Source organism: Alternaria postmessia, assembly GCF_024291825.1.
Source record: "Alternaria postmessia strain BMP 2775 chromosome Unknown scaffold_12, whole genome shotgun sequence".
Classification (NCBI taxonomy): Eukaryota; Fungi; Ascomycota; class Dothideomycetes; order Pleosporales; family Pleosporaceae; genus Alternaria; species Alternaria postmessia.
The window spans coordinates 47,295-74,743 of NW_026260085.1; the positions used below are offsets into that span (position 1 = coordinate 47,295).

General features: G+C 52.4%; 8 protein-coding genes across 8 annotated transcripts; 6 read left to right on the plus strand and 2 right to left on the minus strand.

The window, feature by feature from the left end:
- Nucleotides 1–971: 971 nt before the first annotated feature.
- On the plus strand, nucleotides 972–1,331 carry J4E82_002910 (uncharacterized protein; the record flags this gene model as incomplete). The annotated part of the gene is made up of 2 exons (XM_051729205.1): nucleotides 972–980; nucleotides 1,062–1,331. 2 exons carry the CDS (start codon nucleotides 972–974, stop codon nucleotides 1,329–1,331), a joined length of 279 nt encoding a protein of 92 aa, XP_051590920.1.
- Nucleotides 1,332–1,953: 622 nt separating this feature from the next.
- Nucleotides 1,954–2,589, minus strand: J4E82_002911 (uncharacterized protein; the record flags this gene model as incomplete). The annotated part of the gene is made up of 1 exon (XM_051729206.1): nucleotides 1,954–2,589. One exon carries the CDS (start codon nucleotides 2,587–2,589, stop codon nucleotides 1,954–1,956), a length of 636 nt encoding a protein of 211 aa, XP_051590921.1.
- A 683-nt stretch (nucleotides 2,590–3,272) lies between these two features.
- On the minus strand, nucleotides 3,273–6,582 carry CEF3 (translation elongation factor EF-3; the record flags this gene model as incomplete). Its single annotated transcript, XM_051729207.1, has 3 exons — nucleotides 3,273–3,410; nucleotides 3,467–6,338; nucleotides 6,398–6,582. 3 exons carry the CDS (start codon nucleotides 6,580–6,582, stop codon nucleotides 3,273–3,275), a joined length of 3,195 nt encoding a protein of 1,064 aa, XP_051590922.1.
- Nucleotides 6,583–9,595: 3,013 nt separating this feature from the next.
- J4E82_002913 (uncharacterized protein) lies at nucleotides 9,596–10,502 on the plus strand (the record flags this gene model as incomplete). Its single annotated transcript, XM_051729208.1, has 2 exons — nucleotides 9,596–10,266; nucleotides 10,322–10,502. 2 exons carry the CDS (start codon nucleotides 9,596–9,598, stop codon nucleotides 10,500–10,502), a joined length of 852 nt encoding a protein of 283 aa, XP_051590923.1.
- A 470-nt stretch (nucleotides 10,503–10,972) lies between these two features.
- On the plus strand, nucleotides 10,973–13,759 carry J4E82_002914 (uncharacterized protein; the record flags this gene model as incomplete). The annotated part of the gene is made up of 1 exon (XM_051729209.1): nucleotides 10,973–13,759. One exon carries the CDS (start codon nucleotides 10,973–10,975, stop codon nucleotides 13,757–13,759), a length of 2,787 nt encoding a protein of 928 aa, XP_051590924.1.
- An 882-nt stretch (nucleotides 13,760–14,641) lies between these two features.
- On the plus strand, nucleotides 14,642–15,129 carry J4E82_002915 (uncharacterized protein; the record flags this gene model as incomplete). Its single annotated transcript, XM_051729210.1, has 2 exons — nucleotides 14,642–14,737; nucleotides 14,800–15,129. The coding sequence occupies 2 exons, from the start codon at nucleotides 14,642–14,644 to the stop codon at nucleotides 15,127–15,129; spliced, it is 426 nt and encodes a 141-aa protein (XP_051590925.1).
- A 673-nt stretch (nucleotides 15,130–15,802) lies between these two features.
- On the plus strand, nucleotides 15,803–16,789 carry J4E82_002916 (uncharacterized protein; the record flags this gene model as incomplete). Its single annotated transcript, XM_051729211.1, has 1 exon — nucleotides 15,803–16,789. One exon carries the CDS (start codon nucleotides 15,803–15,805, stop codon nucleotides 16,787–16,789), a length of 987 nt encoding a protein of 328 aa, XP_051590926.1.
- A 7,489-nt stretch (nucleotides 16,790–24,278) lies between these two features.
- J4E82_002917 (uncharacterized protein) lies at nucleotides 24,279–26,187 on the plus strand (the record flags this gene model as incomplete). Its single annotated transcript, XM_051729212.1, has 3 exons — nucleotides 24,279–24,315; nucleotides 24,438–25,978; nucleotides 26,035–26,187. The coding sequence occupies 3 exons, from the start codon at nucleotides 24,279–24,281 to the stop codon at nucleotides 26,185–26,187; spliced, it is 1,731 nt and encodes a 576-aa protein (XP_051590927.1).
- Nucleotides 26,188–27,449: the final 1,262 nt, after the last annotated feature.

The window sequence follows — 27,449 nt, forward strand, 5'->3', positions numbered from 1 at the left end:
CCATCGTCGCTCTGTTCGGCTCATCACCAGCCTCCTGCACGCGTCCACCAACTGTCACGTATCAATATCAGCCAACGAACGGTCCTGAAAGCATCATTCACACCGCTCAAGTGCGACGCGCACATGTGTCTTGGTCTAGGTGATACCTGGATAAGGGAACGATGCAAGACAAAGACAGCAGGGCGGGGCAATGCGCTCGACGCGTCGAGTGGCAGACGGTGCCATTAACTGGCATAACCGCTGCGCTCTAGCCACATCGAGGACTACTCCTATGCTACTCCGATTCAGACATGCGGGAGAGCTCACACAAGGTTAAAGACCGTCTGCTCCTAGGGCTATCGCGCTTTCTGAACCCCCAAAGCTGGACTCCTTGACACGTATCGTCGATCTTTGGCTTCTGGAGATACCCCGCAACTTTCACCATGATCGCAGCTTCATTGCAGAAGTGCTCCGGAGTCCGCTCTGGCAGAGCCTAGATGCACATTGGTGCGATCTGGCCATGCCTAAAAGGCTTCAGGAGTATAAGAACTGCTTTAGTGCTATGCTTTCGCTACTCAGTCACAGATTCAGACATATTAAGCATTTATTGTAGCGATCTAGGGCTTATACCAGACTAAAGCCAACGCTGAAGGGTGTCTGCGTGCACGAGATGATAGATGCGCTATTCGGGCGCGTCTTTGGGCTGAGGCGTAGGCATTGGAGACGACGATGTTTGTTTGGTGGTATGAATATGGGGCTTGCCGTTTTGTTGCCATGCTCGTCCAGATCGACTAGGTTGTTTGGCGCCCATCGACTAAAGAGGTAGAGATACAAGGTCAGTACATGTTTCGTATGCATTTCGTGGAGTTGCACCTTAACTATGGGCCAGGAGAAGAGACGCTCGGTCGAAGGTTGGAGTTCGGGCAAAGGAGAAATCCAGTCTCGTCTTCGTAGTGAACCTAACTTGCTAATCAGCTTTCTTGCATACGAGAATGGAAGAGGTCATAGTCAACAAAGTCATGCTCAGTTTAGCATCGAGGACATTTTTTGGAATGGAAACTAATCGCATTTCTCGGCCACAGATAATGCTGGGAAGCTCTGTCCAAGACCTCGATGATGTGAAGAAGCTTGCCGAAAGCGGAACGCAAGCAGACGCCATGGCGGTGATCGTCAAGATCCGAGCGGGTATCGCCGCGATCAAATATCTAAACCATCAGAACCCACCCAATGTCAATGGTCGCCTGACTGCGATTGTCAACAATGTTGGCGCTCAGTTTCGAGCTTCGCAGAATGCCCACAACGCTGCATTTCCCAACGACCCAACAACGATCGGCGACTTCTGGTTCGAGTGAATCAGGGCGCTTTACCCAGCGGCTATTACGCACACTAGAACGTGGGCCACGGAAGCCATACGACTATTGCGCGAAACATGGGACAATAGTGCCGACGCTGGGGCTCAAGAGATTCTTGACTTTCTGACAGCATACGAGGGGGATCTGGAAAGTTTGGAGATTGATACGTCATCGATGCAGTAGTTGAAGAGAGTGGTCCTCGTGCAACTCGCGATGCTTGGTTGTATTGGTGGTTTGGTGTTACACATGGTGCTTGCATTGATAGATAGGTGATACATACTGGCCATAATGCCTTGAGAGATCTCAAGATCCTCACGTTAACCTGGTAGAATGGCGGCTGTAATGTGGCAATACAACTTTATCCCACCTTCTTTAGACGGTAGCTGAATATCAGGTCGTGATAACATGTAAGATTTCCATTAGGTGGTTTGCACGTCTCTCCATTGAGGACAGCCGATGGCTGTTACAGCTATACGAAACACCTATTTCGCTCTCTGCATGCAGCATGTGTCAACAACAGATGTAAAACCAACGAAATATGACCATCAGTTTGCAAAGCCACTCGGCTACAGTTTGCATCCAGCACAGCGGCAGTGCGCTATGAGGTGGACTTGGCCCATCATCATTTGTCTGGGTCCCACCAGGCGCCTGGGCCACCAGCTGTACTATTGCCGATTTCCTCGAAGAAATACATTTCCAATTCAAACCACAAACTCAATACGCGTTCGGAAGACATGGTTAACCACCCATAGTAACGCTGTGGGCCGAATCTCGGATTCTTTGGCACAGCAGCAACCGCGTCGTAATCCGCCGCTACACACTTGATCATGCCAAGCTCAGGGCTCGCCAGAACGTCTGCGTCGACTAGGATAAAGATTCGCCATGGACCCTTGTCTTTGTTCAACGGCTGGCCTCCCGTTCCATCGTGGTAAAGCTGCCGTACTTCTTCAAGTGTCAAGCCGTCCAAGACTGCGGGATCTGAACGAGCATCCAGTCTGAAGAGTTCCTCCGCTTTAGCAATCATAGCAGGGTCTTCATTCGATCCTCTATGTGCGTCGAGTCGATGCTTGACACTAGTGGCGATTTTCTGTAGCAGCTTGTCCCATTGCTCATCAGATCCAGGTCCATAATACGTCCGATAGATGGTAAAGCCCCAAGGTTGGAGGTAATCGTCAAGCTTTGACTGCTCTATGCTTTCACCCTCGGGCAGCTTACGCAGGCTGTCAACAAATTTGGTGATCCTGGGTTGCCTCTGCATGGTGGCGTTGGCAAATGTGTCGTGAGGCGGGTTAGGCGGCCAGGCCGATTTCGCGCGGATTGCTGGAAAATTTGCAATGGGAAAAGGATAGCTTGACGATCAATTGCTTTCGCTGCTTTTCTCCAGCAATCGCCTGTTACCGATCGTCGAGTGTGATATCGCGCCACTTGCAAGTTTCGTCGGCTAGAGCCAGATAACAGGAGCCGTAGGCGCCATTGTTATCGAGCTCTTTGTTATCTCTTTGCAATGAGCTGTATTGTGATCACTGTTTTGTTCTTGGTAGTTCCGACGCGAATGTGGCGCAGGCGCAGGCCTACAATCGGTTGCGACATATTCAAGAGTGCTGTGCACGATAAAGATTGAGTTTGGGAATAAAGAAAGTAGAAACGATATAGTATGCAAGATTGGGGTGGACAGTGCAAGGGTTGAAGTAGTGAGATGAATGTTGATATACAAAGTCACAAGGCATGAGAGGCAAATGTTCTGAAGTATTGGGGGAATCTATTCTCTATCTTGTACGAGATGGAATCAGATGAAGGGAAACCATGCAAGTTTTGTACCGTGACGCCGACCATGAACACATTACTCGTAGGCTCATATCGAATAAGCCTGTCATGCAACCCATGAACTCTCTTGCCGTAAACCAGAACCAGGAAGGAAACTTTTCGAAAAGGGCGATCCGTTTAATCGTCCTCGTCGGAGAAGACCTCCTCACCACGCTTGCGGCGGGCCATGCGGTCCTTCTTCTTCTTGCGCATCTCAGAGGAGGTAAGTTTAGCCTTTTTCTTTTGGCTGGCGATCTTGTTTCCCATGGCATCGAACTGAAACGTTAAGTTAGCATATATTATACAGTATATTGAGTGGGTGGATGACTTACCTTCTCCTCTTCTTCACCATCGTCCTTGGCAAGACGGGGACCGGCACCCTGACCTTGCACCCAGTTGTGACCGGAAGGTGTCATGCGACCGTCCATGACGGCCCAGACTTCCTCAGTGAGGTTGGCAGTGAACTCGGCAGAGTGAGTAATGATGATAACACCACCCTCGAAGGTCTTGATGGCCTTGGAAAGGGCACCAAGGGAGTCACGGTCGAGGTAGTTAGTGGGCTCGTCAAGAACGATCAAGTGAGGACGCTGCCATGAGCAAGCAGACAGGACGACCTTGACACGCTGACCACCGGAGAGACCGCGCATACGGGAGTGAGAAACAAGCTCAGCGTCAAGACCAAAGTTGGCGCAGTGAGCCTCAATCTCCTTACGGACCAGAGGACGGAACTGACCGCTGGCAAGAGCCTCCTTCTGGTCAACCTCGGCGACCATCTTGGCGTGGGAAGCCATGATCTCGGAACGGGGAATCCAGGCGTTGTCAGCAGACATCATGGGTGTCCAGCGCTCGTTCTTCATGCCGACGTTCTCTCCGAGAGCGAACGAACACTCGTACTCGTAAGAGTTCTTGAACTTCCTGCGGGAGTTGATGCCGATGACGCGACGCTCGGTACCCTCGATCTTGTAGATCTTGTCCATGGCCTTCTCGTCCTCCTCAGTGACGATCTTGTTGGCACGGTCCATGGTCTCACGGTCCTCACCAGTCTGGAAACGCCATTGAATGTACTCGGAGGGAGTCTTGTCGAGGTGGTGGTCGATATGGGCGAAAGCGTGCTGCTTAATGTAGGCGATACGGATGTTCTCGTGGTGGTAGATCTCACCCTTGGTGGGGACAAGCTCACCAGTCAAGACGTTGACAAGGGTGGACTTTCCGGCACCGTTGGGACCAATGACGGCAATACGGGATCCGAGCGAACATTGGAAGGTAATGTCCTCAATCTGGGGCTTGGAGGTACCCTCGTACTGGAAGCTCATGTTGGTGGCACGGAGAATGGCCTTGGCCTTGGTCTTGACACCCTCAAGGAAACCGGGCTCGGGGAACTTGAACTCCATGTCGGAGGCAGCCAACTCGTGGTAAGACTTGGCAGAGGGCACACGCTTGACGAAGTCGTCAAGGTTACCACGGTAGCGCTTGAGCTTGAAGCGCTCGTAGTGGATGACGTGCTGAATGACGTTGTTCAAGAACTTGCTGTCGTGGGAGATGACAATGGATGTGCAAGGAGAGCTGGTGAGGTAGTCCTCGAGCCACTTGACGTTCTTGACGTCCAAGTGGTTGGTGGGCTCGTCGAGCAACAGAATGTCGGGCTTCTCGAAGACGGCACGAGCGAGCGCAAGCTTCATCTTCCATCCACCAGAAAGGGCACCAATGGTACCGTTGTACATGGCGTCGGTGAAACCGAACTCGTTGAGGGTAGTCTTGACCTCAGACTCGGGGGTCTCGACACCGACGGCCTTGAGCTTGTTCATGGTCCACTCAAGAACGGTCATCTCAGTGTCAGCAGAGTCCAAGTCGTGCTCGACGTAGACGGTCTTGACCTCGTTTTGCTTGGGGAAACCCTCGACCTGCTCGTTGTTGATAGCGCGCATGAGAGTGGTCTTTCCGGAACCGTTGGGTCCGAGGAGACCGTAACGCTGACCACGCTTGAGACGGAGATGGGTCTGGTTGAGCAGAATCTTAGCACCGTAGGCCAAGTTGAATGTGCAGTTGCAGAGGTCCTCGCCCTCCTCCTCATCGGGCTCGACGGCGCGCTCAGCGGCGGCACCAGGGAGAGATCGCTTGCGGGTGTCCTCAGTGACCTCCTTGGCCTTCTCGTCGCCGACAAGGACGGCAACGAAAGGACCGGCGTTAGCCTGCCAGTTAAGAGGCTCGTAGTCCTTCTCGTCGATCAGCTGACCACCAATGGCACCAACGTAGTTGACGACAGGGGTGAAACGGTCGTCGATCTTGATGCTGGAGGGGATAGCAGCCTTGAGGTGGTTGGCGATGGTGGAGATGTCACCAGACTTCTCGATCTCAGGAGCCTTGCCGTTCTCGACGTGACCGACACGGATGAGGGTGTCGAGACCCTGGCGGGTCTTCTCACGAGCCTCGGGGTCAGCCAAGTTGTCGTGGTTCTTCTCAAGCGCGGGCATGAGACGGGGCAAGAAAGCGGCGACAATCTGGGGGTCCTCGACAAGCTTGCACATGTTGTCGATAATGACGGCAGACTTACGCTTGATGGCAGTCTCGCGCTCGACGAGACCACGCTCAAGCAGGGGAACCATGATAGCGAGGGTGGGCTCGTGGACGTCAGTGACGAAAGTGGTGGCACCGAGCAAGTGAACGGTCTCGGGGACGTTCTCAGGCTTAGCGATACACTTGATGAGCTCGGGAATGAAGCGCTCGATATCCTTGTTGGAGATCAAGGAGCAGAGAACCTCCATGGTGCCGTAGGCAGCCTTCTTGACCTCAGGCTTGGTGTCCCACATGGCACCCGAGATGACGGGAATCAGGTCGGGAACACGGAAAGCCATCTGTGCGGGGGCGCTCTTGGTGAGGACCTCGATGCACTTGAGGTCGGTCATCTTCTCGGGCCACTTTTGTGCGTTCTCCAGCGAGTGGATGATGTGGGGGATGATGGCCTTGACGGCGTTGGGGTTGGCAGCCATGACGATGGACTCGGCGGCGGTCTGAGCAGCGACCTTGACGCCGCTCATCTTGTCACCGACCGCGGCCAGCACGTCCGGCAGGAGGGAAACGAGGTAGGGCTCGACAGAGGCGGAGACGTGCGAGTGCTGGGCGATAGCACGGATGGCATCGAGAGCGCGCTCACGGGCGACGGCATCCTTCTTGCTGGCGAGTTGCTTCTTAAGCACCTGGACAGCCCTGGGAGAGTTATTAGAGACTGCAACGTGGCAAGCGAGAGGCAGAAGGGGGGAACATACTTGGTGGGAGCGTCAGCCTCCTCAATGTCGCCGTTGATGAAGGTGGCGATGGCCTGAGCAGAGGCGTTGATCTCGTCCTGGGCCTTGGACACGGTCAACTTCTGCATCATCTCCTCAAGCGCCTTGAGCGACTTGGAGTTCTCGGACTTGATGTCCTTGGCATCGTGCGAAGCAGCAGGCGCCATTTTGTCGGTGATGTGTGGAGGGGGAGAGGTGTGTAGAAAGAAGGTGGGTGGAGGGGCGGTGGTCCTTATATGGACTTAGGCGGCGGGGCCTAAAAAACTTTTGGCGTGAAAAGATAGAGTGAATCTATCCGGGGGTATCAAACAACAGGCGCGAGAAACGTGACTCGCAACCTTTCTAATACCTGACGCAACGACACAAAGAAGGGAAAGTACTTTGGGTCAGCCCAGAGGGAGAGTGAGTGTGGAGAGGTGGCAGTAAAGGTTATGGAGGGGCTTTTTATGCCTTGGTGGGCTGTCTCGCTCGCTTTGAGAAATTTCTCCAGGCCAGGGCGCCGATAAGATTAGCGTGCACTCCAGGACTGGCCCGTGCGGCGAGGAACCGGACACCTCGCCTTCTCGCAATTGCCCATGATTTCATTCGAGCCCGAGCGAACGCCAGAGATTTCGCTGTTGCCGCACTTCCCCAGTTTTTTGTTACCACCTGCCAATTGCCCTCTCTATTTACTGGTGGCAGAGGGGCAGCAGCATTGCCGCCGCCGTGAGCCATGTCGCAGCCCACGTTGCAAAAGCCCTTCTATTTGTGGCGAGTTTGAGCCAGGCGCGCTGACCGCCTTCTCGAAACACCGTGACCAACGACATGCATCCAACCGTTGGGAGCCGCGGGAAATGCAGCGCTGAAGATCAGGGACTGCACTAATCCAACCCGACCGCCATTGTCAGCATTCACATAGTACTCATATCAAGCACGGCACCCGTATGTCCCATGTCTGCAAAATCTTCCATCTCGGTCGTTGAGCGCCGTAGAACTCAACTTTCTTCTAGCTCAGTCTACATACGGGTGTTCCCATACTATGCGGTAGCCTTGCCGGTTACTGTTCGTACAGCCTTGCCAAGTCGTCGCGCTACGGCCATTTTAGCGGAGGCTCCAGACTTATCCCAAACCACCTCCCCGATTCTGCCGAAGTCGAGGCGGCAAGCATTTCTGGACCCTTGCCACCTTGTCCAGACGTCCACCGAGCCATCACCGGGCAACACTCTGCCCAAAACATCAGAGAAGGCAATGTCTTCCGAGGCCGCGTCCACGCACAGCACATTACGTATCAAACTTGGCCCTTCCGCTGTTGCAGTACAGTGGTACAGCTCTCCCTAGCTACGGGATTAGTCATGGTATCTCTGCCCAGAGGCGATGCTGACTATATAGGCGGGAGAGTCAACCAACGATGCGATCTTAGCAACACAACATTCTCCCACAATGTCAACCTTCCGGACGTCGTGAATTGTCGCTTCAGCCATGCTGCGCTCCGGGCAGCCCCCACTTCTTATCGATACCCCGGATTTTGACATGTCAGAGTTGCTCACAGTACGCTTGTACCGATCCGTCACATCGCTAGTAGGCGTGTCTGCAGTAGATGTCGCGTCGACGCCAGGTTGTGTGAAGGATGTCGTGGATTGCGAGCTACCGCCCTACATGTGAATGTGGTGATTACTTATGCTTGTGCAGGTGTGTTGCAGTTAGATTCCATTTTCCTCAAGGCCGACTAAAGACATACGTCCTACTGAGTACAAGTCTTCAAATTGGAAGAAGCAATTAATACAATAAAGTCGGAGATCCTCATCCATGTTGATGTATGTTCTTTCGAAGAACTGTCTTCGCTTGAGGTCTTCACTTACTTCTGCTCTCGAGCCTTTCTGGTTCAGGCTCAATGTGTACATCTTATCGACAAAACCCGACTTGGCTGTCGTCTGCATATCTGCAGGATTGGACGACGACCACGAAGTTTGGTCTCGTGAACTTTAGTGTTTCAAACTGGCAGTAAGCCACTGGCTTTGGTGTTTCGCGGTTCGGCAGTAAGTAAGAAAAGAGGAAGACCACCGATATTCTGTTCGGCAGCGTACAGAGGCCTTTCTTCAAATCAATTCGCTTTGAGGTGCTTGATAGATTTTCATTTCTGAGTGTTCAGACTGATCGCGGACGGTTCTAGCACACAGTTTCTTCAGAAAAAGAGCTGAACTATACAAGACATGAGCATTAATGACGTGATTCTGGTCTGCCCAAACAGCGCTGAACATCATCGGATGCACTATTATATTTTTTGATTAGGAAAGGCTGCTGGTAGGAAGAACAGTGGATGAGAAAGCAAAGGATGTAGGACTTTGTAGGGGTTTCTAGCAGGCAAAGCATGTATGTGACGGATACTACCAGCTTTTGGGGATGTTCAAATGACTATTGTTTCGGAATTAGCATACTCCAGATTATGCAACCATGAATTTGCCTGACACAGTCGCAAGCATCCAACATATGCTATCTGTTGAGTCTTTTGAGGTCATGTTGGAATTGATATCCCACTGATATTCGGTATCAAGGATCCAAAGTTGTACATTCCATCGATGGTGTCCCACCTTCTGAAAAAGCTCCAGTGATAGGACGATTTCATGAAGGGGTATACCGAGCGTTTCGCCGATAACCTTCTGAATACCCAGATTGAAGAGATGGAAGGAGTAAAGCAGGAGAGCTGTCGTCGTCCAAAGAAAACCCCTAAGCATTAGGCAACAAGATCGCAGTAGATCCGGCTGAAGTTAATCCCGCATCATTAGCAAGTCTTATACCTATTCGAGATGCCTCCAACCGCGTTTGTTGCGGTGAAAGTAATCTCAGCTGCGCGAGTGGAGCGAAGGATGGCCAGTGGTCAGTGCTGCGCCCCTCAGCCAAATCTCCGGTCATGTCCGAAGTCCACATCACCAAATCGCTCACAGCTCAGCCGCGATGAGACCCATGTCGAACCCATTAGGCATGACCGACGTTCGTAAACATGTGGCGCGCGCAGTCAGCGCCATGCGAGGACATGTCACACTTAAAGCGCGCGTGTGATGCCGCGATCGCACTGGCCCGACCATCTGCCATCCTGCCCCTCCCCCGCTGTAGACCCTACCGGCTATCTGCCACACTGCTTCTACCTAGACTTTGTTTACCCTGTTATTATTGAGACTTCTGGAAAGCACTTTCAAGAGCAACATGTCGGGTCAGGATTACTACGGTCAGGGCCAAGGCCACGGTCAAGGCTACGGCTACAGCCACGACAACGCATACCAGCAGCAGCAACAGCATGGCTATGGACAGCAGAATCAGGGCTACCCTCCGCAGGGCCAGGCGTATGGACAACAACCGCACGACCAGTACGGTCAAGGACACCATAGCCCTTACCCCCAAGGCCAGGTCAGCACTCTTGCGCTCCATCGGCGCATTCCATCTACCATGCTACAAGTGCTAATGTCCTCGCAGAGCCAGTACCCTCCACCATCGCACGATCCCTACGCGCAGCCTCCCCAACACGGCTATGGTGCCCCTCCGCAGGAGCAGTACCACCAGCAAGGCTACGACCCAAACCGCAGCACTTCTCCCTACCCACCGCAGCCACACCAGCAGCAAGGCTATCATGATCCCAACCAACAATATGGAGCGCATCAGCAACAGGGCTATCATGACCCACAACAAGGCTATGGTGCGCCAGCATATGGCCAACCCGGTGCGCCCGGCGGTCCAGCTGAAGGCGACCGTGGACTTGGTTCGTCCCTCTTGGGCGGCGCGGGGGGCGCATTCGTCGGCAACAAGCTTGGAGGCGGAGCGCTGGGCACGATAGGAGGTGCGCTGTTGGGAGCGGTTGGCGCCAACCTCATACCTGATAAGTAAGCTGAATACAAACTCCAGCACTACAGCGGACACGATCTGACTTGACTCTAGGAAGGACAAGAAACACAAGAAGCACAAGAAGCATGGTAGCTCTGAGCATGGCTCCCACCACGGGTCTTCGCATCATTCGCACCATGGCTCGCATGGCCACGGTCACAAGCACAGGAGCCATAGCAGGAGCCGTAGCAGGGGCGGCAAGAGCAGCTCTAGCTCTAGCAGCGACTCGGACTAGACGAGGCGCACGTATACTGCGTTGCTGGCTTAAGGATGCCGCGCCCATGCAGGTGATAGTAAGGTCGTAGTAATACCTTTGGACAATCGTATCCCTATTCATCAAGCCAAGCATCCACTCCTCCACATGAGAGCTACATTTGATCGTATCCAGATTTCGCCTTTTCAGATTAGCTGCTGCATGATGACAGCGGGCTTGATAGTCGGATTTGCATCGGCAAAGAGAGAACTAATGTCTTGCATGCAGATGTGGATCAGACCCTGTTCGCCCAAAATAGTTAGGCGTGCCACCAGACAGCCCTTTTTCTCCACTGACTTACTCATCGCCGCAAATTCCAAAAGCAGCCCCGCAACCACGCTATGAGTATGCAAAATTATTGGAATCCGTGAATGACTTATTGTGCAAGCCTCTATAGCCTTGCGCCCGATACTGTCTCACCCCCAATCTTACATTAATCGACATCACCAAACATGGCTGACGTCTTTTTGAGTTTCTTCCGCAGTTCGTTGCCGGACGAACTTGCGGCAGTGCTTGAAACCACTATCAAGGCAACCGAATCCGGGGATTTTTTGAAGGTGCTCCAACTACCGGAAGCGCAACTCCTTCTAGGCCGTGAGGACAATGAAGCCACCAAGGACGTTAGAAGAGGCGATTTCGCTGTCTGGAACGACTATATCTTTCGCCGCCTTGGACTACTCCTGTCACAACAGAATGAAGTGGATTCAGGTTCAATACAAGAAACAGCAGCATACAAACAACATACATACCTCCTAATTGCGGTCGCTGCGTTGTATGCATTTCTGCAGTCCAATGTTACTGGACCGCCACTACCTTTCAAGTCTGCCGAAACACTTTTATCGGAAGACATCACAGGCGATGTAAAGGCCCTCAACAAAGCAAGGGCAGATCTTGTTGCATCGCTGAGCACAGATGGTGTTGCAGCATACAGACTTACACCAAACATCGAGCTACTATGCCTCGCACAAACCATCCTCATCAGCCCGGCCATTCGAAAGAACATTCCGGTCGCGGCGTGGGCGCGCCTCAGGGCCAATTTCGTCCATCAGAGACTGCTCAGCGAGTCGGCACCCAGTCTACAAGATGCCATCTATGACGACTTGAAGGTCGTAGAAGATTTGATTCACAACTCGGATAAGAGCAGGGAGATCAAGGACTTGCATCCTAGCTTCCTACTGGAACGAGCAGCGGTTCACACGCACCATGGTCTGGATAAGAAAGCTAAGGCGGATCTTGATCAGGCAACCTCAGAACGCAAGTTCGAATTCGCATTGACTGGACTCATGGGAAAGAGAACGAAGTTCCAGCAGAAAGATACTAGCCAGCTCATCGTACTCGCCCGAAGTGCAGGGTCGGATACTAATGGCGCAGCAGACGCAAGCTCAAAACCAAAAGCCTTGGACCTGAACGACGATACCTTGCTTGAGTCTATTTCCTTCACCAACGATACTGCGTCCATGGAAATCAAGGATGAGTCCTCTCTACCGTCATCTCTTACATCCATGGACCCATCGAACCAACCTCTGCTCGATCCACTCGATTCCGTCATCATGCTCTCGCTGGCTGAGAGCATCAAGAACACGAACCCCGCTGACGGTCTTACAAGAGAACAAACCGAGCCGTACGCTACCAGAGTACTAGAGGGCGGCAGCTCGAACTGGCAAGTTTACACCCAAGCTCTCCTTGTGCGCAGTCGCATCGAAGGCTACAAGTCGCGCACCATGGAGCGAGGGTTGCTTCAACTGCAAGCACTGGTGGACCAAGTCATCGCGGAGACTTCTGGCGACGCGACCACTGATGCTGAGACGGGCGAAAAGATCACTTCTTTCCTTCCACAGGCGAAGGACAGCGAGGCGGCATCCGTTGAAGAACGCCTTCGCTACATCTTCCCTCTCTGTTCGCCATCCCGTTGGGAGCTGGAGTCTGAGCTTGCTGCTCGATGGGTCGCTCTGGGTGGTTTGCGATCTGCGCTCGAGATCTACGAGAGATTGGAGATGTGGGCCGAAGCAGCGCTGTGCTATGCAGCCACCGAGAAGGAAGAGAGGGCGCGTAAGATGATCCGACGACAACTGTTCCATGCTACCAACGGCGATGATGAGAACGTGGATCTTGACGAGGAGAAGTGGGAGGGCGCTGAACGGAACCCACCGCCAGCCGAAGCACCACGTTATTACTGCATCCTGGGTGATATTGACAACGATCTCTCCATGTACGAGAAGGCTTGGGAGGTTTCCGGCAAACGTTACGCGCGTGCTCAACGGTCCCTTGGTCAACGCTACATCGCAGCACGCAACTACGAGAAAGCTGTAGAAGCCTACGAGCTTTCTCTCAAAATCAACTCGCTCTATCATCCCGCATGGTTCGCCCTCGGATGCGCATACCTCGAAACTCTCCAATTCAAGAATGCCGTTGAGGCGTTTTCCCGCTGTGTCCAACTCGACGACCAGGACGCCGAAGCATGGAGCAACCTCGCCGCATCCCTTCTGCACCTCAAGCCCAAGATTCAGGAAACCGAAGATGGCGAGCTGCAAGAGACAAGAGTGACAAACCACCCTCGTACCGACGCTCTCAAGGCTTTCAAACGCGCTGCCACCATCAAGCACGACAACTACCGCATCTGGAATAACGTCCTCGCCGTCAGCGCCTCCACCAACCCACCCTCTTGGTCCGACGTCGTAACTGCACAACGCCGTATCTGTGAGCTCCGCGGCTCAACCGAAGGCGAAAAGTGCGTCGATGCAGAAGTCATCGACATGCTAGTCAAGCACGTCGTTTCCAGCGAAGAAGAGTTTGATATCTCACGCCCTGGTCTCCCCCGCCTCGTAAACGACCTCATTGAGAAACACATCAAACCTCTCATCACTGTATCGCCCAAACTATGGATCATTCTAGCAACACTATACACGCACACCAAGCGACCGAGTTCGGCGCTAGAGTGTCACGAGAAGGCGTGGCGAGCAGTGACGAGTCAGCCGAAATGGGAATCTGGTACCGAAGTGGAGTGGAATGCCGTTGTTGAGATGACGATGGATCTACTGGATGCCTATGAGACTTTGGGACCGCGTGAGCGCACCGAAGGTCTGGCGGCTGGAAGTGGGGAGCTGGTGGCCAAGGACTGGAAGTTCAAGTCGAGGAGTGCGGTGAGGAGTGTCATGGGCAAGGGTAAGGACAACTGGGAAGATAGTGCTGGGTGGGAGAAGTTGGTCGAAAGGTTGGAGGAGTTGAAGGGGAGGGAATAGATAGGTTGGGATTTGGGACGAGTATGAGTTTTGTTCATAACTAGGTATCTAAGAGAAAAGCATGTCTTTCTATTGGAGTTTCTTGCTTATATAATACTAGCGGATCACTCACGGAGCGAGATGAACGCTAGAGATATCAACGGGTGTGAGCTTCAAGGTGGCACGGTTGTAGCCGGCGCTACCTAGGTACGTAGGTGGCTGCGGCGCAGAGGGAAACCCAACGAACATACTAAATACAAACAAGCCATCTTCGCAGGACACCATACGCCCACGATCATGTTATCTCTATCGAAATTCCTTCTCTTTGCGCCATACTTAATACCAATCTTGGCGAGCGCTCATCACTCTCAACGGCAAGGGCCCTTCGCCCTAACGTTAAACCCAACGTCTATCATAGCTTCCCGAGTGAACTCTTCAGGTCGTGTCGAACTAAGGACATACCAGGTTACTTCTGAGTATCTCTCGTACTTTGACGACACCATAAGTCAATTCGATCCGCAAAATAGATTCAACGAGTCGTGGGAATGTAGCAAGGCTGCAATATCCACGTTTCGCACTGCTATCGCTGGCATTACGAAGGACTTGACCGGATCTCTCGGATATAGACCCAAATATTCTACATTAGTTTTCCCTGCGATCTTCAGCCGTTCATCTTGGTGCGCCGCCTACCGAGCAATCCGCACCTCACCCGATGATGATGACAGACCATTCGATCAATTAAAAATAGACGATCGACCGTTCAGCGAAAGACATGGGGGAGCGGCCGCTTGCGAGGCTTATGACTTGTTTCATCGATGCGATCGGTTGGGTCGAGCGCCTGAAGACTGTAATGATGATGGCCCTGTGAACTTGATCATTGGGGTTGAATACGAACAAAGCTATATGCATGTCAGGCTTTTCGAGATGGTATATGACCACCATGGTTATGCAAACGTTGCTGAAAAGATGTGCCTTGAGTGCGGGCTTCGTTTCAATAAGGTATGTGAACCACCATCGTAGTGATTCTAGAGTAATCGTGGGAATTGATCTAATCGTAACAGACTGAAGATGCAACAAGTTATGAGGATCGTATCTGCAGCTTCCTGGACAGCTTCATCCGAGAAGAAGTAGCGAGCGATAAGTGGTATGAGATGGACGACCTTCGGGCAGTGGTTGTCGTCGGTGAAGTTCCGCGAGCAGCAATCGCAAAGCTGGAAAACTCAGTCCAGGAGACCCTGAAGTTGGACCATATCACGATGCTGAACGACATTGATGCAGCTCTTGTCAAATCTTACGGTGCAGCTTCGTATGCTTTGCATACTGAAGTTCATCCTGAGGTCTATCAAGTGTTTGTATCGCCGCCACTAGAGCTAGAGCATAGTGAGTTGTAAACCAAAAGAGACGGCACTGTACCTCCTCTGGGCTAGCAACTTTACCCTAGGTAGATTGTAGTGCATGATATTACATACATGGAGCTGGGACGTCAAGCAAAACACCAAGTTGGCAGCCAACATCAACGTCCGTACGAGGTATCGAAAGCGTCTCGTGGTCAAATCATGGTGGTCATTCAAAGGATTCAATTGAATCCGGAAGGATGCGGCGCACATCTCAGTCGCGCTATACCTCGACAACATGGAGACTTTGCGTGCATTCAATCGCCGTCTTGGCAAGGACTGAGCGAACGGGAAACCTTGATCTCACTTGTTCTAACTCCACAACGACCGTTATGTGGGGTTCCCCAGGCTAGTGAGGGGGTTCCGGAGGCTAGCGTATTTGATTTGTGGGTCGTTGCAAGCAATTCTGCCTCGAGACGAACGTGACTCGCATCGATCCTCGAAATACTCCACGTTGCGATTCTAATCCTCTTGCACATGGAGTACCGTGATGTATATCTGCTTGGTTGCCCGCATTCTCATTGCGCACATCTTTCTCGTGCAAACAACCTTGGCCTCCGCTCTTTCCCCGCATTAGCTTGCTCTCTCAACCCAAGATCGCGAGCTTCAGAGTTGGAATCTCGATCACCACAGACCTGATTCAAGAGATCAAAGAGCAGATCATCAAGAGATGTCGAACAACATCCTCATCACCGGCGGCGCAGGCTTCCTGGGCCCCATGCTTGCCGCCAAGTTGGCACAAGATTCCTCTAACAGCATCGTCCTGACCGATCTTCAAACACCCCAGAGGCCAGCCGGGATTTCATCTTCGGCTACCAACCTGGAGCTCACAGCTGCGGATCTCACCTCACAAGCAGATATCACCAAACTCCTTTCTATGCGCCCACAATGGTCGGCCATCTTCCTATTTCACGGGATAATGTCGGTCGGCTGCGAGGAGAACCCTGCACTTTCTACCAAAGTCAACCTAGGCGCCACGCTTTCTGTTCTCACGTCCATCTCACAACTCCAACAAGCCTCTAAACCCCGCATTGTCTACGCTTCGACCCAGGCTGTTTACGGACCACCTTATACGGCATCGGGTCCCATTACAGATGATACTCCCGCAACACCAATAGGAGTTTATGGCACCCACAAAGCCATTATGGAGTGCCACATAAATGATCTTAACCGCCGTGGGCTAATCGATGCCTTCGCCGTGCGTCTACCAACCGTGGTTGTGCGCCCGGGTGCGCCTTCGCGATCAGCTGCAGCATTTTTGAGCGGTATGATTCGAGAGCCGATGGCCGGGCTTGAATGTATTGTACCCATCAGCGACCGTTCGGCGCGCCAGATGATATGTTCGCCTCGCGTCATGATTGAGAATTTTGTGCGCGTAATGAAGGCTCCCACGGACGCTATGCCGGCGCATATTCGCGCAGTGTACATGCCGGGAATAAGTGTCGCTCTTGGAGAGATGTACGCAGCGTTCGAGGCAGTATGCGGGAAGGATAAACTTGGGCTGTTGAGGGAGGAAATGGATGAAGAAGCAAAGAGGTTGCTGGACAGTTGGCCGCAGACGGCGAAGTTCGGAAATGCAACAAGGATGGGATTGTTGTTTGACGAAAGTTGCGAGCAAATCTATAGAGAGTATGCCGATAGCTTAAAGGCAAATTAGGCTTTAGGCTGAACAGGCCTTGCGACCTTCAAGGTACAGGCTGGAGAATCAATCTTTCTGCGAATAGTGATTGGTTGTGTTCAAAACTTATGAAATTCCAGACAGACGTTGTAGCTTGGTTGACTGTTTATGTTGTTATCGCTCGAGGAATAGCGCTTAGGTTGGGTGATGGTGAGTTGCCTTTTGCGCACCACTCCCGAAGTCGATCCGACCCGGCTGACATCCAGAGTAGGAATACCATTCGGGCCAGATATGGTGATTTGCCCTTTTCGCACCACTCCCGAGGTTGAACCGGCTGGCATCAGCGTCTCGTAACAGCACCGTCAAAGTATGGGATACGAGTAATGTCACGTGTCTGCATTAGGCTGTCCCAGAATGACTTCGAGGCCTTTTAAATGCACATGACTAGTCCCGTAATGGAGAAATGCTGACTTCTTCAATAAGAAAAGATAGCTGGTCCTGAGATGACTTCGACGCGCTCGTGTAGTGTTATGCAACTAGTCCCATAATGGAAAAATGTCTACTTCCTCAATGGAAAATAGATAGTGGTTGTGCTCAATTCAGAAGAGCACCAAACGTAAAAACAATTAACTATCTGGCTCTGATGGAGCAGTATATAAACACCCAATAGCTCTCCATCTTCTCCAACAACCACAACCACATCCCTACGCCTTTCACACTACCTCACGCTTCTCATCTCCAAAGATGCACTTCAAACTCCTCCTCGCGACCATCCTCGGTCTATCCCTCAACCAAGTCTCAGCCGGCGGAGGCGTCGGCACCTACAAGTGTGGAGACTGCGGATGCAACGCAGTCGACGAGCACACGTGGTCCGGGACCTCAGATTGTTACACCGTGGACGGCTCTCAAATCCGCGCCTTCGGTCTTTCCGGCCCAAAATCTGGACCCAAGACTACTTGCGCACTGTTCAATAATGAGAACTGTGATGGATATGGAGAGGTATGAGAACCTGGCCATTTTTTTGGTGTAAATTGTCACTGATTGGATTGATCTGTTAGATTCAATCGATGGGTCAGGGGTCGGGATCTTTCGCTTGCACAGCTGTGAGGGAGAATTTTGGGAGTTTCAGATGCTACAATAATGCCTAAGCTTGAGGAGCAGCTGGCTAGTGTAGGTTCGTGGAGATAGCTGCTCACTTGGACCTTTCGACACCTCTCTCTTTTCCTGGTCGCTTTTCTTTGTGATTGTCGTGCTGGATCGGTCTTTACTATCATTAGTTCCTATGCCTGGTCGTCATTGCGTTACTTATCACTGCTTTTGTAACAGGAGGACATACATTCGCTCATTACGATAGACGTATCAACCAACCAACTTCTTCCTCCGTCTGTTCTTTCTGTGTTGACAATCAAAAGTGCGGGAACCCCGGATACGGAGTCAATACTACCTACGCACACTTCATCGGAACTCTGCATTTTACTGACGTTAAAGAAAAGTAAAAGCGACCTTAGTGGTTGCCAGTCAAGGCGAATTGGGCTGCTAATCTGGCTACTCAGATGACATGTATTTGAAGGAACAGCAGTAAGAACCAAGCATCAATTAGTATGGTATGATACTCCTCTACAACCCCTTAATTAAAACAACACAACTGTTATCATACCAAACATAAGCCCCCGATGCCTACGGGGTAAACGCTTGATCAAATTGAACATCGGATTCCAGTTCACAACGCCGCAGTAGTGCTGAATGGCCAACAACTAAACAACTGTGGCTCCCGATTCGCGTGCAAAGGGCCTGGCATGAAGCCGCAGTTGCATAGCAACGGGACTGCTTCCCGCACCCTCAATCCCCACGTTTTCGGACTATTTCCTGCCACCTTTCCCTGCGTCTTACAGCGTTTTACCTTAATTATGCAACATGTTCCAGGCTTCAGCAAGCGGTCATAAGTGCCCGATACCTAAAGGTATAGGGGTGCTAAGGTAGCAATCTAACTAATACGGACGATGAGGGGATACGCGCACGAAGAGCTCATTCCTCATACACTGGCATTAGGACATAGGATCACAGATGCGCAACGATTGGATTATAGATACAATTTGCCTAAATCATTTTACTTAAGATAAATACTCTCCGAGGACTTCCGCAACCAGCACAGTCTTCGTGATTCTTATGAGCTTGCGCCCAGATCTGCCCAACGAGTAAGTTACGCTTTAGAACGGCCGGGAAAAGCTTACCTCTTCGTCTCTGTAACGATTGTACACAAGTGTGCCTCCTTCTCGTTCGATCGTTATGTAAACCCGGGTTTCACAAGGCAGTATATGACACTCACAGACAAACATTGCAGCTTGATCGACAGCTCGAAACTGTGAACAAAATCATGGTCGGCGGCACGCTTTGGTCGCACGCCGCAGAACGCGCCCGGTCTAGCCTTTAATCTTTCAAACTACGATGGCTTCAACATGGATTCAAGAAATTCGTGCAGTGACGTGGTGGCAACCAACCAGTCATATCACCAAAGATCTCTTGCTGTAGCTGAATCAACCATTCATTACAAACGAAGCACGTCACTCGCGGTCCCCACGTAAAGGCAAAAAGATCTCATCAGTTATCGATGAGATGCAAAAAACATACAACAGCGGGGATTCGCTAGTGGTCACCCACCTAACTACTAATCCGCCGGTACACTGCTTGTATATGGCTGAGCGGACGGGAAGCCTAATTTTCAGTGTCCTATGGTCGTATGTGGAAGGAGTGGTAAGGTATTATCTTATATTCCAGCATTGTGGTGGTCTTGACAAGAGGTCACTCCTTGTCCTGTCGTTTGTAACGTCAGCATCAAGCGGGGACAATGGGCGTACGTGACGATCTTTTGCTGTAAGATGCCACTGACAGCTTTCTCCAGACGCCAGAGAGATCATGCACCTCATTTCATGGCTAAAGTTCAAAATAAGGCGACGGGAGGTCTGAGACAAATCCGTTGAAGATGTGGCACACCAGCCACTGAGGTAAAGAGATGTCTCACGATGGGGGATGCAATCACAACGCGTGTAGAGTCCGCGGCACGCTCGGCCGAAATCGTAGGGAGACAATGCGCCCTTAAAGTGCGACACACTTTGCGTTGTTGTCGGTGGTCTTGTGGTGACTAAACCATTGGTGGTGCGATGCGAGCTACTCGTGTAGGTGCATGATCAGAGCTGAGTTTCCCCCACATCTGGACTTTCGATGCAGCGACCTGGTACTCGGGTCTCTGCCGCTCGGCGTGGCGATACGTGTTAAGCCAGTGCAATGGATAGTAGGAAGTATCCGACAGTCAGGACGAAGACAGAGCTTGTGCTGCGAATAGATTGCGTCACGGCTATCGGGTCTCTGTCCGCGCCTGCGTACACAAAGTAATCCTATCGTGGGTCACTGCAGCCATGCTCATGTTGGATAGCTGCATACGTTCCATGTTGGCTCGGTACCGACCATCCGGGTATAGGTAACGATGACTGACCATTGGCAGTCGGCAGGTCCGTGGAGAGACCCCTTATCCATTTGCTCGACGAGTAGATGTGTGATAAACGGTGAAAGCATGGCAGTAAAAGTGCCTACGATATAGAAAGATTGATGCGCTTGCGCAGGAGGCCGGCCCAAGAGTCCGCGGGGTAAGACGCATAGGGGCTGGCCAAAGCGGGTGGCATCTGTTATGGTGTAGTGTATGTAACAACGGAGGGTACTCGTGCTCGGGTCGTGGAACCAAGCCCATTGTTAACAGCCCGAGGTCTGCTCGCGTACGAGGACCGTTGTAGGGTCGCACAAGCTGGCCTTCGTTGCGACCAAAGACCGGCAAAGCTCTACCTCGAGGACATGCGCAACCTATGTGCATGCAAGAACCATGAAAGGCGTGTTGAGATTTCGCAGCGGTCTCTGTATGATTGGGTCCACTTTCACGAGGCGGCTGACTGCATACCCTTAGTGGTGTACCACGAAGATGCGGAAGCGCGTTTCAGGTGGCCAAGGCAAAGACCCGACTCCATGGCAAACATCCTCGTGGGAAGACAGTGTTTTAGCCGTAACAGTGTGTTCAAGCCACGATACGTTTCTCACCTCCTGGAATGGTTAGAGAGGTGATTCCAAATCGCCCGTACACAGCTCTAGTTGACAAACGGCGCAAAGCATGGCGTCGTAGGTTGGGAATACCAGATAGATTAGTCTCCGAGCCATAGTGAAGGCAAACGCGTCGCGTCGTAGTGTGCACATTGATCCATTTCGGGAGATCACGACCGTGATCGGGCAAACTGCGGGAGGGCATAATTCGAGAACTCAGCGTCCGCGGCGCGACACCCAATCCATGGTTATTTGCGGCCGTCTTACATTATCCTCTGATGTGCTAGTCGGCTCGCCCGAGCGAGGCCGGCAGCTCTGCATCACTGAGCTGACATTGTAAGCAGTAGGTGTGGTGGAAGCGAAGAGATGAGCGCTTAAAGCTGTGAACCTGGGGGATTATAGAGATGAGAAACTTTCAGTAGGTGAGGATATCGTAAGACGACTAATGCAGACCAAGACCAGAAAGGTCTCTGTACTTTGGAGGCAACGGCAGCACGAAGCAGGGTCCTGGCCTGGTACCCTCCGACGCGTGGTGCGAGGAGTGCGGCCCCCTGCAGAGAACACCTGGCCTTCGCATTGCGGTCCTGGATAAACGACGTGAACAAAGGATGATGTTAGAGACGGCACACCTGCTTGATGGGGGGTATTTTGGCGGAAGCGCTGATGCTAATGCTCCCCTTCTGGCTGCTTACACACAGCCACCAGAGTTCCGCTAGGCACTCGTTCGGGGCAAGCGCGGCTGGTCACACGGCATCAGCTTTCTAAGAATACTACGAGGCCACACTGACCATGTTCTGCTAACATGGCATTGTTTGAACGAGCAAGGAAGGCTGTTGGAAGTGGTCGCGTTCGTTTGTCGCGTTGGCGATGAGGGACGTGTCTGTAGCGACGATGCTCATGGCACCAGAGCGCGTAGCTGCAAGACGATCAGCTACTTTGGATCGGGATATTCTGACAATCGGGGAGGCCGTGGCATTGGAAGACGTCAGAAGCATGGGACTAGTGATGGTCAAGTCAGCCTCATCTCGCGGAAGGAGCGACGGGCGGGAGTCGTTGCTTCTCTCCCGATGCGGCGGGAAGCAAACAAAGCGAGGCAGCTGCGACGCGCCGACCGAGGCAAGAGCGATGGCGCATGAGAAGGTCAGCCAGACGACGCTGCCACGGTATTGTCGACAACAACAACAATGAGCGCAGCAAAGCGCCTGCGTAGGACAAGAGCGATTCCCTTCGCCGGCGCATCGCCGTCGGGCAAGCAGCAGTTGCATCGCAATGTGAGGCATGGGCGTGGGCAGCGTTGAGGTGCGGTGCGGTGCCTGGCGGCGGCGGTTTAGAGTGGCTGCCCGGCGAGGCACAAGATGGACAGGGATGTTGGCGATTTAAGGTTCTGCAAGCCACACCAGGAATAGATGCATCTTCGCTTGACCGCTGGCAGCGAAGCGCATTGCTCACCACACTCCAACAAATGCCCTCCCTTCCTGCCACTATGCCATCACCACAACGCTCATATGGGGCCATGCTGAGCCTTGCCATGCATTGGCCGCCATGGACAGCCATCTGCCGTCATTGCGGCCACTCGTTGTCCACTGAGCCCTACAGCCAATCTCCCAGACTTGTGAGGCTCATAGCTCGCCCTGACAGCTGTCCGCATTAAGGGCCGTAGACTTGCTGCTGATGCTCACTGGAATGCTGGGCTGCATGTATATCATCGTTAATGTCACCGCCGCGCTGGGCACCCGCGAATCATGCTGCTACGCCCGGCTCATACGTCAACCTCACCATATTCAGCACCCCGATCTCCCTCCCATATCTCCTTCTCACTGCTCGCCTTTGCATCCCTTGTTCGAGATTCTAGATAATCACAATTTCTCCACATTTCGACGCCTCACGGGTAGTGTTTGAGGGCTTTGACCCTGGTTCTCCGCATCCGCGCCTCCTGCTATTGCAGAGGTCTTAGAACCCCACTCCACATCTCAGGTACTGGCCAAGACCATCCATCTCTCTAGCATTCGAACATCTTCCGTTTTGGGATTACATTCTGGTGCGGTGTCGATCGACCCACTGCGCGCGACCATCACAGTCCAGAGCATATCATCACTCGCAGTGGAGCTCAGCTTACTGCCACTTCGCAGTGCTGCGCCATCTGAGGCCACCCGCAAGAGCCTCAGTGCACAGGCTTCAGCCGCCTGCTCTCCACTACCGCCTGCATCCCTGTATGCAAACATAGGGACTGTCAAGCTTTGCGCGACGTGGTGCTCAACGGTCATAGTGCTAGCCTTTGAGGGCGTGCCTCACCATCGACAGGCCCGTTAGTCTACCAGTTTGACGGGATCGGTCATCACCAAGAGCCGTCCCAGCCCCCAGGAGCTCGCTGTACTCACTCGCTATTCCTTGCAGCTGCGTCTATGCTCCGCCATCGACGTTGGACCAATCCCGTACCTTTTCCACAACCTTGGATTGATTCGTCGCTCGATCCGTACATCAGCTCTACCTGGTATTAACTGTTGCCTATCTCCACAGTCATAGCTCCGTGGTCCCGCAAGTCTATATACTGTCCGCACGGCAAGGCTGCCGAGCCTCATGCATATTGGTCAGCCCTTGGTACATGTCTCTCTACTCCTTTGTCCTAAATGTAAGTCAACTCGCCAGTCACATCAAAATGCAGGTCGATTTATGCAGCTTTCCGTATCAATTCACTCACACTCATCTCAGCACCTGGCATCTGCTCTGAATCAGTCTCCAATTGCGAGAGCAACAAGTCCCGTTCCCTGTTTCCCCGGCAGCGAGCTTTGATTGTCTGAGTTGCAGCGGGCGAAGACCTGAGTCTTCCGGTCTTGACACAGACTCAAAACCGCTGTGCTTCCCGTATGAATCGGACTCTTGAACATCCCGATCGTTTGTCTCTAAGCAGGCTACTTTTGTTGGCTTCGCTGGTCACAAGGCCGTTCAGGACTGTCTCCAAGTCTAGCTGGCATTACATCTGCAGCAATTTATCGAACCTACTTGTCGCAACATCTGCCTGCAACAAGGACCTATTGTCTCTGTATTACTGGGAAGGACGCGGACCGTTGCCCCACGGTTTCGGTTACATCCCATCATCGTTTGGCTGCCAACGAGACGGGACAGCCACCTCGCCGGCATTACCTTGACAAGCTCGTCACTATCCAACTGACCTGTTCTATCTTATCAGAATATCAGGTGCGTAGACCATGCCCTATGTGACAGTTCCTCGAGGCGTGTCAGTACACCCAGTCCTGAACCCCTCCATTGCTGCCTGCCCTCTAACCCCCCACGCGAGGCTGCCTGCTAACGTCTACATAGTGTCCTCCTAGATCAACCACGCGCCTTTCGCTATCTGCGCCAGGACCTGTTTTCAGGGTTGCGCAGTTCAAGCCTTGGCAGTGGACTTCAGGCCGTCCCAGCCGCAAGAGCCATAGCAATATTGTCAATGTCTGGATACGGCAAGAACCATGAATATGTATATGGTAAGTGGTTCGCGGCTCATCTGACGAGTTTGGAAGCGCACCTGCCCAAGCTGGGTCGGCTGAACCCGGCACTGGCCCACGTGAGATCGATTAGCATGTTTGACTGACCACCTACGTCCCAGATGCCGAAGCCACCAGATCAAATCAGGTTGCGAGCTACCCAGGCATTGCGCAGCCCGCATTCGCCTCGCATTACACGGATGCGCCCGCGCTACTAGGCCATGAGTCCACGAGTGCAGAGGTGCCCTACATCCCTAGCTCGACGTACGAGTCACGCGGCATAGGAGACGTTCAATCCAATCCAGCATTTATCGATGCAATAGCTCGTCATCCCGCCTCACTTGCAGATACTGAAACGGAAATCACCGAACCGATTACACCTGCGCAAGGTACAGCTGGATCTCTGGTAACGTTGCAACTCCGGACGAATTACGACCTTGATGCGAACCAACATACCTTCATACTCATGTTTGGCCAAAAGAAGTGCGTTGGTGCACTTCAAAAAGTCGACTACGAAGACGACGAATCGTGGTACAACTACGTACTGAACGTCGAAGTGCCCCCTTTCCCACTGACCAACACATTCGATCCAACCATGATGTTGAAACTGCAGATGGAAGATAAGATGGGTAACCTACGATCGCAAACGAACGCGGGAAAGTTCACCTATACCGACATGTCGCCAAACCTCGCATATCAATCATCGCCGGATTTCTCAAGAAAACGAAAGTACTCCCCCGAGTTTGGCAATGGTCGAGAATTTTCCGACGGTAACGCTGCAAAGCGAACGTTTGCGAAGCCACGCGCTATGTCTGGAGCGTACTCTGCTGCACACATGTCACCGCTGGCGACCCAGTCTGCGCTGGCCAGTTCGTACGCACAGAGTAGCAGGTACAACCTAGCAAAGCCAGCAAACTACGGTTCGCAACTGTCGCAGAAAGGCCTTTACGCAGTACCCTCAGGCATGGGCATGAGCCATGGTGAATACGAGCTTCCGCAGATGTCGCCAATGCTGCATTCATATGCTCCCTATAACTCCCTCGCCAGTACTGGTCGAAACCACACAGCCCCCGTCTTGCCTTCACCGTCCACTATTTCTACACCAGTCCTCGTCCGAGCCACACATCTTGCGCAGGCGAGTGGGAGCACTTCTTCGGTCCGGCCTTTCAATCCGTATGCTATGAGTCAGAGCAAGGCGGTGCTAAAGATAGACGGAGATCTTGACAAGATGGCAGACGATTGGTCGCAGGAAGAGTTGGAGGCCAAAAGGCGGCTTGTTGGGTTCGAACGATCGCAAAATGGCAGCACCATAACGACTTCCTTCGAGCCTACTCCAGGAGAAGGTCGGGATGCACGTCGTATCTGTGTCAGCTGTATCTGGTGGGAAGAAAAGGACGAGTGCTTCATCACAAGTGTAGACACGATATATCTTCTGGAGCAACTCGTGAACGTACGCTTTACCGTCGAGGAGAAAAATCGCATACGTCGCAACCTCGAGGGTTTTCGCCCTCTCACCGTTTCGAAGGCAAGACCAGATAGCGAAGGATTCTTCAAGGTTATCATGGGCTTTCCCCATCCCAAACCTCGCAATATCGAGAAAGACGTCAAAGTATTTCCCTGGAAGATACTCGCGCATGCACTAAAGAAGATCATCAGCAAATATGTACGTTCTCTTGCGACTTTCTGTGCAACAAAAAGCTAACAAAACCAGTCTGCTAGCTATGCCTCAACGGCCAGTGCTGGGCATCTCCCACTTTCCACAACCTCCTCGTACGCTCCAAGCGCCACCCCACAGGCAACATTGAGCGCCCATCGAAACGCGTCACCACAATCAGTACCCACGTCCACTGCTTCAACGGCCTACACGCGTAACCTGGCCTCTTCTAGCCTATCGCCCCACCAGAAGGTGGCAGCAGGGCTCGAAGGATCAGCAGGACAGGGCATACCGGTCTCTCAGAGGACACCTCCAGGACAGAGCATGACTCCGTGGAGCACTTCCATTCATCAGATGTCACAATACCCCTCAACGATGTCTCATGAGGGGCGAGGGTCCTGGGACTATGGGTATCTAAGTGCTTCGGCTGCGACGGAGGTGCGGCCCATCCCCCATTCGCTGCAAATGCCACGGCAGAACGCGACGCCCAACCTCAGCCACATATCCGCAACCCATACCTACCATCAATACGGTGAAGACACGACGAGGGTGTAGGAAAAGAAGGATTCGGAGAGAATGTCCACAGGGCCACAGATACGACTACGCGTTATGGGCGTTGATCAGCGTCGGGTGATCAGCCAATGTCCGCATGATCCATGACCGCCTAACCCGATCGGGTGTTGCACCAATCTTCCTCCACACCACTTATCGCTAGATCCGCCTCGCGCATCTCGCACATCTTCTCAAGTTTACAGTTTTGTTCCCAATTTTCTTAACATCATATGGTATCTGGTTTGGCGTTGAATACGGCGATTTCGGCATTTGGACACAGGACGCATAATACCCCGGGGAGGCGGCGTTCACCATATTTTCGGATTCATCGTCAACAAGCATGTATAGGATAATGGCGAGCAGTCGGGCGATGCCTCACGCAAACAACTTGATCGCGAACCCTTGTCAAATCCAGCATGGTCAGCTCTGCATTACACTGGCGTTTTCTCATGTTCCTCTATACCCAATAATTTCTCCGCTACCCACCTTTAATCGTTCGCTATCTTTCAAAGCTCCAAGACCATGTCTCTTTCGAGAAAGGGCCACATCACTTCAGCTTCGTACGGCTGCTCAACCGCAGGCACTTTTGCTTTCCACGCCTTCAAGATTCGGTGTCTGCCTTGTTATTTTCTCCATTTGTTGTGGACTCCAAAGATTTCCCATTTTCCTTACTCTATCAACCGCACTATATGTAACGCAATGCATCTGTAACACACTAAACCTCGCCTCCACATATGCGAATCCTTCTAAACATCTCTTTCCGACCTGTTTCGTTCCTAATATGTCAAGTTATGCGAGCTCCGCCACATTACAGGGCGCAGCCACCTTTGGCCCCGGCCTTTACAACTGCCTAATTCTTGCCAAGGAGCTACAACATCCGCGGTCGCCGATGCGATATAGGCATCAGCTAAGCTTATCTACTATGGAC